This window comes from Buceros rhinoceros, unplaced genomic scaffold, assembly GCF_000710305.1.
Source record: "Buceros rhinoceros silvestris isolate BGI_N320 unplaced genomic scaffold, ASM71030v1 scaffold26521, whole genome shotgun sequence".
NCBI lineage: Eukaryota > Metazoa > Chordata > Aves > Bucerotiformes > Bucerotidae > Buceros > Buceros rhinoceros.
Genome location: NW_010395223.1, coordinates 9,068 through 20,451, shown reverse-complemented (window position 1 = coordinate 20,451; position 11,384 = coordinate 9,068). Strand labels below are relative to the sequence as shown.

The window sequence follows — 11,384 nt, the reverse complement described above, 5'->3', positions numbered from 1 at the left end:
CCCAACCCAGGAGAGCAGGGATTCGTGGGCAATTTATCCATTTCTACACATCTCAGATTATACATGTGCAACACAAAGTACACTCGATTTGTGAACTGCCTGAAATTTTTGAGCTTTGCGTGGTTTGAATTTTCTAAGGGTTGGATTTGTTTCATCTTTCAAGAGAATTTATTTCTGCTCATCTCTCTTGTTTCTTTGTAGATGGTTTGCAGGAGATACGTGTGCAAGTGCCTCAAGTTTCTCCTACAGGATGTGTTCCACAAATCCAGCAAACTGGGTCACCTTTGATGATGAGCCACTCTTCCAATCACCTCAGAAATCACTTGATAATCAAAGTAGTTGTAAAGCAAATGGCCTTAAACTCAATCTCTCTAGCGTGCATGAGTCCTCAAGTAGGTCCTCTTCTACAGGCAGCACTCCGCTCTCATCTCCTGTGGTTGACTTCTACTTAAGTCCTGGACCCCCCAGCAACTCTCCACTTACTACACCTACCAGAGACTACCCAGGAAGTCTGTGCATCCCAAAGCCTGGGATGCATATCCTTTATCCCATCCCTGAGCGGCCATCAAACATTAATCTTCTTCCATCGCCTGGGAGTTGCTCATCCCTAACCTCGCAGAAAACAAGTAACCTTCCTTTCAACATCTCGCCTAATGACCATTCCGTTGAGACTTCAGTCTCCAAATCAATAGATGAAGGAAGCCCTAACTCGCCAGGAGGCTGTGAGGGGTTAGGAGAGTTGTCGTCGGCACCAGAGTGCTTCCCTTACTTCCAGAGTGACTGCGCTTTTTCCAGTCCTTTTTGGAAGGAAGGATGCTCGCTCAGCACGTCACCAGCTAACGTTAGCATGCACAGGAAGGGTAAAGCACTTGACAAGAGCAACTGTCATCCTAAAGACAAAGAAACTTGCCATGATCAGAAAAGCCTTAACCAGGGCTCCTTCAGCTACATCTGTGAGAGGCTTGAACACCTGCAAGCTGATAGCTGCGAGGCCACGGGAAGCCCGCCTGTCTCCAGCGGTCATGCGTGGCACAAGCTCTCCCCTGCCGTTCCACGCAGCCTCTTCAGGAGCCGGAAAGTGGATGGGTGGCCCTTTATGCTGAGGATTCCTGAAAAGAAGAACATGATGTCGTCGCGGCAGTGGGGCCCTATTTACCTTAGTGTCCTAGCTGGAGGGGTACTGCAGATGTATTACGAAAAGGGCCTGGAGAAACCTTTCAAGGAATTCCAGCTGCAGCCACACTGTAAGCTGTCTGAACCCAAATTAGAGAGCTATAATGTCTCAGGAAAAATCCATACCGTGAAGATCGAGTGCGTGTCTTACACAGAGAAAAGGAGGTATCATCCCAAAGCAGAAGTGATCCACGAGCCGGAGGTTGAACAGATGTTAAAGCTGGGCACCACAGATTATAACGACTTCACTGACTTCCTCGAAACGGTTGAGGAAGAGCTTATGAAACTTCCCGCTGTTCCTAGACAAAAGAGGAATTATGAAGAGCAAGAAATGACTCTGGAAATAGTGGATAACTTTTGGGGCAAAGTCACCAAGGTAGAAGGAAAACTCGTAGAAAGCGCTGTCATCACGCACATTTACTGCTTGTGTTTTGTGAACGGAAGTGCCGACTGCTTTCTAACCCTGAATGACCTGGAGCTCCAGAAGAGGGACGAGCGTTACTTCGAGAAGGAGGAGGAGAAGAAATGGATTGATATTCTCGAATGCCATTTCCATAACTGTGTCAAAGTGCAGGAATTTGAGCAATCACGAATTATTAAGTTTGTGCCCCCGGATGCATGTAGACTGGAACTGATGCGTTTCAGGACACGGTATAATGGGCAAGACCTTCCCTTCTCTGTGAAGGCTGCTGTAGCGGTTAAGGGGGCCTATGTTGAACTTCAGGCTTTTATAATATTCTCGAATGCCATTTCCATAACTGTGTCAAAGTGCAGGAATTTGAGCAATCACGAATTATTAAGTTTGTGCCCCCGGATGCATGTAGACTGGAACTGATGCGTTTCAGGACACGGTATAATGGGCAAGACCTTCCCTTCTCTGTGAAGGCTGCTGTAGCGGTTAAGGGGGCCTATGTTGAACTTCAGGCTTTTATAAACATGGCTTCAACTGCTCCCATCCCAACACGTTCACCCTCTGTGAAATACTGCGAAAAGTTCAGGGGGCATATGTTGAACTTCAGGCTTTTATAAACATGGCTTCAACTGCTCCCATCCCAACACGTTCACCCTCTGTGAAATACTGCGAAAACGTTATGATACACTTTCCTGTTCCCACACAGTGGGTCAAAGCACTTTGGACCATGAACCTCCAAAGGCAGAAGTCCCTAAAAGCAAAAATGAATAGGAGAGCATGCCTTGGCACTTTACACAACGTGGAATCTGATCCCGTAATACAAGTCTCAGTTGGAACAGCAAAATACGAGAGTGCCTATAGGGCTGTTGTGTGGAAGATAGACAGGCTTCCAGACAAGAGCTCAAGTAAATAATTTGCACTATAAAATGATGGGCTTGGGAGCCTGTCTTCACTGGTTTTATGCTTGTGTACCTCCATCACCTTCTAGAGTTTGGGTTTGTATCTGTGTGGTGGTATTGGTAAAAGCTGGAGTAACCTTTTAGGAAAAAGAATATAGTTGTGTGTGGGGTTTTTTTGTTTGTTTTTTTTTGTTTTTTTTAAAGGTCATTTTCCTAATTTATTTGATGGAGGCTGATGTATTATTGTCAGTAATTATAATTGTGCAGTATCATGGAGGTGGATCTCATACTTCTGAGTAAACCTCAAGTCTGTAGTAGGAAAGAGGGAAGCAAAATATGCTCCATGTATACCGCCAGGGCAGCGGTGGGATGGGAAGTAAATGCCGGTAGATAAAATTATTTGCCCGCCGAGTATTACGCAGTTAATAGAAAAGGTGGTACTCCACCTGTTGGGTCTTGGCTTTTGAGCATCATTCAAGAAATGGTAGGTACAACTAGAAGATACTGTGGTCAAACCTGCTGTTGGGAAGTTGACTGTGCTTTTGCAAAGCCGTATCTATTACCTTTTGTATGGGCTTGTGCACTGAGGTTGTATGTTTATGGCAATAACTGCACTGACAAAAAAATGCCTCCCACTTTATTCCCCTTTCTTTGCGGTGGTGGTACCTCACTAAAAACTTGCAGCAGTGAAACCAACTAAGTTTATAGTTGTGCACATGGAAGTTGTTAATTTCCTACTAAGTAAAATAGTTGGGAATCTGTGTAAGATATGGGAATCTAGTAAAGCATTTTGCTTAAAACGTCTGTAAAATCTGTACTTTTAAGAAAGGGGTAAGTGTGCAATATTAACAAGTGGATTGGTCTAGTCTTCTTAGTGTTGTAACTACCTCTTTAAAATGTCTAGAAAAGATTTAATCTTCTTAAGTCCTGGGTTCAGGTACGCTAGTACGAAGCTGACATATCCACTCCCAGGTTCTGACAGCTAGATGGGTGTGCAGGTGAGAGTTAGCATGCAAAACTAATACAAACAGCAAAATACATTTTTTTTCTTCATTTTTAACTAATTGTAAGTTATATTTAATCTGACCTGTCATTTAGGTAAATATGACTTTATTTTTTGAAATATTTTTACACTTTGATACTTGAGTTCTGATTGATATTTCAGCGGCAGAAGTAACAGATTGACAGAAAAAACTGAGGCAGGAGCAAATGAAAAGGGAATATTATCCTGAGTCTATGTGTGAAATAGTTTGTGTTTTGGTATTAAAACAGCATTTGAAAGCATCCTGCATTAACGTGCTAATGTGGCTGTTGTGAGAGCATGAGTTATTGCCTGGCCGCTGGCAGATGAGAGCTGCAGGGAAGTACCGGTCCCTTCTGTGTGCAGACGGGACCTCGCTTAGGCAGTGAGCTCTCGCAAACCTCGAGCAGTTGTGCCCTTTGATTCCCCTTGGTGCGCACCGCAGGAGGAACAGCCCCGGCGCCGCTGTGGTCAGAGTCAGAGGTGACGCTGTGTTAATGGCTTCTCTGTTTTCCCCCTTCTTTTGTTTTGGGAGAAGCTGTTGGGGGCTTGGACCTGTGGCTAATGCCGTGTAGGTTCTCCTGAATTGGCTGAGCCCTTCCTTTTACACACTGGGTGTTAACCTGGGTGTCTCACGGTCTGCTTGAAGAGGGTGCAGAGGGAGAGCAGAGGAGACGCAACATCAGCAGATGGGCTAACCCAAGGCAAGGAGCCAAGCCAGAATTAATGGTGAGGGGAGAGAGGTGACAGAGAGAGAGAGGAGGCAGTAAGGGAGGGGATGGGGAGAGTAGAAAAGAGAGGGCAGGCGAGTTGATGGAGAGATGTAGGTGAACTAGTAGGGTGAAGATCCTTCAGGTATTCAAAATCTGTAGATACGGTTGTCCTGCACTCTGGTTTTCAAGGATGTGCACCGTGCTGCTGTGACCCAGGTGTCTTCCCGAGGCTTATGGGACTGACTGGGTAGCTTCTAGTATTCTTTGCTATTTAACGTAGGTTTGCTTCTGCAAAATCAAGTCATCAATTTAGTCAGGCAATTTTGATTGTAAGTCTTCCAAAGTCTTTAACTCCCTGCAGTTTATTCACTTTAGAATTTGATGTGCACAATTAACTTCAGGTTTATATTCCTTGAAAGTAAGAACTGGGGTTTTTTGGCATTCTACAGCTTTACATTATTTTCTACCAGTAGCTTAAACTTTTGACATTTGAATAATTCCACTGTCTGAGATCTGCAAAATCATTTGTATCCTTGAAACGCTCGTGTGTTTGAAAAAACATTTTGGTAGTAATACTGCCTGGTTAAATTTTAAACCTCTCTGTAAAATTTTCTGTACTCAGTTTAAAAATAGAGCTGTCCCATGGCGTGCCAAAAATCTGGAGGCAGTCAAACTGATAGAAGTATGTAAACTTTCATAGTAAGTTTACCACAGGGAGAAGAATATGCCAAGGCTTTTGATTTCAAAAAGCCTTTGGTGAAGTGGGAAGGAAAAGGAAAGATTGCCTGTAGTTATAGCGTGACTTCATTTATAGACACCAAAATATGCACCAGCGGATCCGCTGGGTTCTGCTGAAGTGCTTTCTTGGAAGAGGGGGGGGGTGTGAAGTGGGAAGGAAAAGGAAAGATTGCCTGTAGTTATAGCGTGACTTCATTTATAGACACCAAAATATGCACCAGCGGATCCGCTGGGTTCTGCTGAAGTGCTTTCTTGGAAGAGTGCTGGCGCAGCGAAGCCGATGTGAGCTGTGAGATACCCTGTGAGATGTTTAAAGCTGCCTATGCTTACTCTGATATATAAACAGAGAGTTTGGAGCCAGAGCGTTTGCATTATTAAAAAACCCTCAACCCAACGAACAAGTTAAAAAGCCATGGACTTCAAAGGGTTGATCCAATGAAATTTCTGCAAATTGAGTCTACGTTTGGGAAATCTGGACATAGTATAAGGAAATTGAGAACACGTTGTGATTTCAGCGCAGTACTGGGGTGACACTTTGTGCTGGAGAAGCTGTGTGCACCTGTGTCGCTCAGGCAGCTGCGGAGAGACCACACTTCGAAATGCTGAGTTTTAATCTCTCGCTGTGTAAATCTGTGCTCCGTGGTGTTTCTCCATCCTCAGGCCATTGTGTAAAGCAACAGTTCTTCAGCTGGTATTTCTCCTTTTCTTTTGCATCATGAGTCACGCTGAGGAAGCAGTGATTAATAAGCATCCCAGAGAAATGGAGCCAGGGGAGCTTGTGGTTGCTGGCAGCCCTGCCACTGCCTTTTAGCGTCTGAGCATGGGCTCCAGAGTGGGAGGTGATGCACTTCCCAGCAACCTTCAGCTGCCGCTTTTCTTGTTTTCTAAATTGCCTAGGTGGAAACTCCAAGCCACGACTTTGTCAGGAGGAATCCATCCCTGCCCAGCCACCTCCTTCTGGCACCTGCATCGCTGCAAACTACTCCTTGGTGGCGGTACCTCCCCACTCCCCTATTTCCTGAGCAGTTCTCCCGGAGTGCTGGATAAATGCACCCATTTAGACACAGCTGCAGGAGCTGTTAACAATGCTAATGGAAATCTACTCTTAGCAACTGCTGATGTTTTCATGTTCAAAATAAGACCTTTAGAGCTGGACCTATTTTGGCAAAATTAGAATTACGACGTAAATAACCAGCGCATTATTTTGGCCTAAGTTGCTTGGCTTTATAAGCCTTTCTCAGATCACGGTTGCTTGAATACTGCTCATACGGGTGAATAAGGGCTAAGTGGTGTGAGTAGATGCAGCAGAGTGAGATGATTAATTGCCTGTGAAGTGTTAGATGAATGCTAAATGACAGTTTGAATCTAGTTTCATAGTTTTACTCATCTTTTTGTTTGTTTTGGCTTTTTTGTTGTAATTCTTCAGAGTAAGAGAGCAAGAATTTGGAACATTTTAAGGAAATAAGAGCCAGATTTTCAGATGTAAAACAGTAAAGACTTAAGTCTCTCTCTTCACAAAAGTCTTAAGTTGTGTAGACACCTAAACCGCAAGGTTTCTGTCTCCTAAGTTAGCTAGTTAAAGCTCAGTTATCTCCCCAAATTAGCACTCCCCAGGAGTGATCTGGTATCGTCAGTCCAGGTGGTCGTGTCTCTACGTGGGCCACAGTTTGGATAGCTGAGCCCAATTCCTGCGCAAGTGAATTACGCGGGAGGCTGTGACATAAAAAGGAGGTGACAGTGCTGCTGTTCGTGGTCATGGGCCACAGTTCGGGTGGTGGTTCTAATTTTTTAAGTGTGGGGGTTTGTAAGCCTTGTTGAGCCTCGACTGGTGTGGCAGGTGGGTTGCAGATTCTGAAAGGAAGGGTGCAGTTTTTCCATCCAGTCTTTCCAGGCTTCTTGTTCGGTTTGATGTCCCCCCTCCCCCTTTGCACTGGCTTCAGCGATGGCCATTGCTGGGCACCTGTTTCCTCCAACTCACCTTCCAGGTGCTATTGTACTGGACTGTTTAGGGGAGCTTCATTCCCCAAACTCAGTACCTACACATTTTTTGTTGCAGTGATCCCTACCAGTCCCTTTTATGGATCTGCCCTCGCATTTACGAGTGGAAGTTGTATTATCTCTTCCTACAGTTTCTGTAACCGTTTCCCTAGGAGCATGTCTTAGAGCCGTGCTTGGGTGGAAGGAAGGCAGCAGCTAGTCCCACGAGGGGAATGGTTGTTCCTCCTCCGTTGTGAAACACATTTCTTTAAAGACATCGCAAAATCTTCACGGCCAGCTTATTATTTTCTGAAATCCAGTTCAGGTTTTCTCTGCACATTACAACTAGTTATGTAAAAGAGCAGCGTTTAGGATAAGGATCGAATTCCATGTACTGCTGGAAGCCAGTCTTCAGGGGATGCTTGTAAATTAGCCAGTGACATGCTCCTTGTCCAGAGTCGTGGCTGTAAATCTGCTGCGTTTCTGTGTGCGTGCCTTGGGGTCCACTGAACAGAGAGAGGAACGCTTGCAGTCAGCAAACAGCTTTTTAAGGTACTGGTTACTGTTGTTATTAAACATGGAAGAAGGAATGGGGGAGAAAAAGAGTTGGAGACCTCCCCATCTGAATGAAATTCAGGGCCTGGTAATCCACAGGACACTTCCTATTCCCTTCTCCCCTTCCCTCACCTTTTCTTCCAGGCAGTCAAGTTTTAACTGTGCTGTTGAGTGTAACAACAAGGAAAAGGGAGGGAATTCTCATAGAACCATAGAACACCTCGAGGAGCACCTGGTCCAACCTTCTCTTGGGAAAAATACGGCCTAGACAAGATGGTGCCCAGCTGAAAATGACTACTAATATTAATTATATAATCAGTCAAAAGGAAAACAAAATGTTACATGTTTTATTGAGTATGATTAAGACAAGCATGAATGTCATGCTCTTTAAGCTTTTATTTCTTCAGGACCTATTTTTATGCCGGACTTGGAATGAAATCTGGAGGATGTTTTATTGTATTAGACTTTGTTCTGATGAAGTCAGAGACACGCAGCAGTCTGTCCATCAAACTGCTCAAATGTAAATTATTTCCTAAATCAGAACTGATTTGGGCAGACTATGGGGTAGGTTGCGGGGAAAACTTGCAGCACAGGCCAGAAGATACACCCAGCCCAAGGCTCCCAGGAGCAATGAAGATGTAACGTTTTAAATCTATTTTTGCCTTACAAAATGCCTGTGAGCCTGTGGATGTGGAGCATTACGGCATTTTTTCCCACGGGATGGATAAAACTCAGTGTATCTTAACTCCATCTTCAGTATTTCCTTCACTCCGATATGAAATTGATTCCAGCCACCAGAGGAACCCAGTGCATAAAGAATGGGACATTTTTCCTGAACTTTGAGGTCCCATTCAGTGTAACGGATGAAAACCAAATACACGCTGCCAGGCTTGCCTTTGCCAAAACACAGCCAATCCTTCTCTGCTTTTATTTCTGCCTGCAGCCGAATGGTAGGTAGTTGTCTGTGCTGATGCTTAAAATCCTGGAGAAAGGAGAAACTACACCATTACTACTTTTTGCCCTGAAGAACGTGGAGAGGCTTTCATGCACGTAGTGAACCTGCTGATCTCGGTTTCTTTGGAAAGCGGGCTTTCCACCCTGACGTGCCTGTGTGTCAGGAGGAGAAATCATTTCCCTTACCATTGCCACATCGAAGAAATGCTAAAGCAAGTGATCCCTAGGGTCTAAGGCTGGGCTAAAGGATTTAGAACGGAGCTACATGGGCAGTCCGTCTTGATTCTGCTTTTTAACGTGGCAGTTACTTTATTTGGAAGAAATGAGGTATATTCTTATAACAAACCAAGCTAGAAAGGGAGCTGAGGTAGCGCTTATCCCGGCAGCTGGGATATGTCTTGTTTGAGCAGCACCCTGAGCAGCGCCTTTATCTTCCTGCCATAGACACACTGTAATAACTGATGTTACACAAGATAGCTCTAGTACTTGAAGTCAACACTGCAGTAAAATTCCTGCAGCAGGTGGGGCAGCACCTCTGCCTTGGGTAAGCTGAGGCCTTCCAGTTTTTTAATGAGTAAGAAATGTATTTTTAAGGGAAAACTGAGATTCTTCTGTAGTAGTTTGGAGTTAGCAACCAGTTGCTAAGTTTTAATACTCCTCTCTCAATCAGAAGCTGGGAGGATCTGGTAAAGCATCTGTAAATTAATTTGTAAAACTGCAATGATTGTGAAGAGTGCGCTGAAGCAGAAAAACGAGTAAGGGGCCACCTTATGCCCAAGCAACAAAAGGTTACAGATGGAATAATCTTGCGTCACGAAAACAGCTCTGCATTAATAAAAGATAGAGCTGTTCTGTCTTGCTAGCAGATTGACCTTGTACTGTAAACAAAGAGAAGATAACTAACTGTGGTGTGGTGGTTTTTTTTCTTTTCAGGTTCCGATCATCCACACAGCCTGTCTTACAAACTGGAACTTGGATCAGACCAGGAGATACCGTCTGACTGGTATCCATTTGCTACTGTCCATTTCGTCGTTCATGACACCTGTGCCTCAGGAACAGAAGTCAAGTCACTGGGCATAGAGAGCGATCTGCAGCCCCAGAAACACGTGGTGCAGAAAGCTTTTTACAATTGCCAGGTATTTTCAGGGCTGTGTTCTCAGTATTTGCCTCCTCTTCTTTCTCCCGCTCCCCCATACAGTATTTGCAAAGTGAATGTGCGTTGTATTTTGAACATACCTTGTATGTGCTTGTGGTAATGACTTTGAACAAAAGAATCATTAAAACATAATTCCTTGTCTGATCAAAGATGATGCTTTAAAACAGAACTGCAAATGCAGTGTTGTTTTTCCTCAGCTGAGTTATTTTTGGGAGCAGTGGTATTGAAATATGTTGGGTCTGGAAATGTTTTGATTCTGTGTCAAAGCTTTTATTTGTGCAGTTGCTGCAGCTCACACTTTCAGTGCCCAACTATTTGCTAATTCTACCTGGGTTTTTTTGTTTTCTAACTACAGGTTGAAATTGAAAAGAAGTGGATTAGGCTCGATGGAGAAGATCCAGATAAGGCTGGCAGCTGCCTAATGCAGTAAAAGCGGACAGTAGGCACCGTCATTGGATATTAGTAGCAATCAATTTACACAGGAAATTCAATCGCGAGAAGACGCTCAGTGACCTAGTTGGGATATACATGGTCATTGAATTTTTCTTTTTTTTAGCGCTTTTGGATTTGATTCTGCAAATCAGTACTTGTTTGAATGGCCTGCTGCGTTAAAGTAAACTTCCTGTCATGAGAATCCTGGTATGAGTAAGGTCTCCTTGTAAAGAGGTGCAGGATGTGAGCACTTAATTGACTGTCGGTAATCTATTATTTTCCTGCTGTGTGTCTGACTTGGGAATGATCTCATACTCCATACTGAAACCTAATGGCACCACTCGAAGAGTTCACGTCACTTGGACATATAATGTTCAGCAGTAACAACTGCCAGAGTGCTTATGTGCAGACCAGCGTCTATGTAAGGTCCAGCAGGACCAATTACATTTTTCAGTGGTGTTTGAAAACTGAAGTCCCTCATGTTTCTGCTCCCCTCAATATATGTGAACAGAACAAGTCGTAATATTATTCTTGACAAGAGCCTCGATTAATGAGTTGGAAACTGGGTGATTTCATTGGTAAAATGGGACAAGTTCCTCCACAATAATATTCTTCATATTTCTGTGGCTGTGAGTTTCCTCCCCAGCACTTTATAGGTTCACTCAAAGTAATCTCCTGGGCAAAAAAACATATGGAAGATGTGATTGAAATTTCCATGCCAGCATTAGACAAATATTTTTCTCTGCTGCAGCAGGTGAGACAAGGGGCAGATCCTCAGCAAGCGTAAATCAGCCCAGGCCCATTTCATTTGATGAAGCTTTGAGAATTTACACCCCAGTGCAGAGTTCTCCCTGCAAACTGAAGAAGTGGCTGCTTGCTGCCGTTTGCCCTGGATCTTCTTTAGGATGCAAGTTCCAGATGTTGGCTTGGAAACTGCAGAAGCCGTGGCTTTGACTAACATCTAAGACAGTCTTTTGAGGCTTGGGAAGGGAGATGTTTTCATGCTACTGGCTCTAACAGCATTTTCTGTGGGGAAACAATGGAGGAATGAACTATCGCAAGCGAGGCGAAGCTGTGATGCTTCAGCAGTCACCTTGAGCCTCTAGTCCCGTGTCAATGTGTTAACTGTTTCTTCAACACACTACTGACATTTAGGGAAACGTTCTAATGTTTCCCCTTCGCAGTTACCTGCAGGCTGTAATTACTTTCCCCCCCTACCCCCTCGCAGTTTTCCTAAAATTATTCTTACTTCAGACTGAAATTAGTGGAGACCAGAAATACAGTAATGCACTAAGTCTCACTTTATATTTTGTCACAGCTTGTAACTGTTTATATGAATGCTGTGTAAAAATAC

At 44.1% G+C, this 11,384-nt stretch overlaps 1 protein-coding gene across 1 annotated transcript; it reads left to right on the top strand.

Annotated features, from left to right (window-relative positions):
• Window positions 1-250: 250 nt before the first annotated feature.
• Window positions 251-10,028, top strand: STON1 (stonin 1). The gene is made up of 4 exons (XM_010145492.1): window positions 251-1,897; window positions 2,193-2,490; window positions 9,376-9,578; window positions 9,954-10,028. The coding sequence occupies exons 1-4, from the start codon at window positions 251-253 to the stop codon at window positions 10,026-10,028; spliced, it is 2,223 nt and encodes a 740-aa protein (XP_010143794.1).
• The last annotated feature ends 1,356 nt before the right edge of the window (window positions 10,029-11,384 follow it).

Coding starts and splice junctions, on each gene's coding strand:
- STON1 (XM_010145492.1), top strand. CDS start 251: ATGTGTTCCACAAATCCAGCAAACTGGGTCACCTTTGATGATGAGCCA. Junction 2,491..9,375: donor GCTTCCAGACAAGAGCTCAA/GTAAATAATTTG, acceptor TTTTCTTTTCAG/GTTCCGATCATCCACACAGC. Junction 9,579..9,953: donor AAGCTTTTTACAATTGCCAG/GTATTTTCAGGG, acceptor TTCTAACTACAG/GTTGAAATTGAAAAGAAGTG.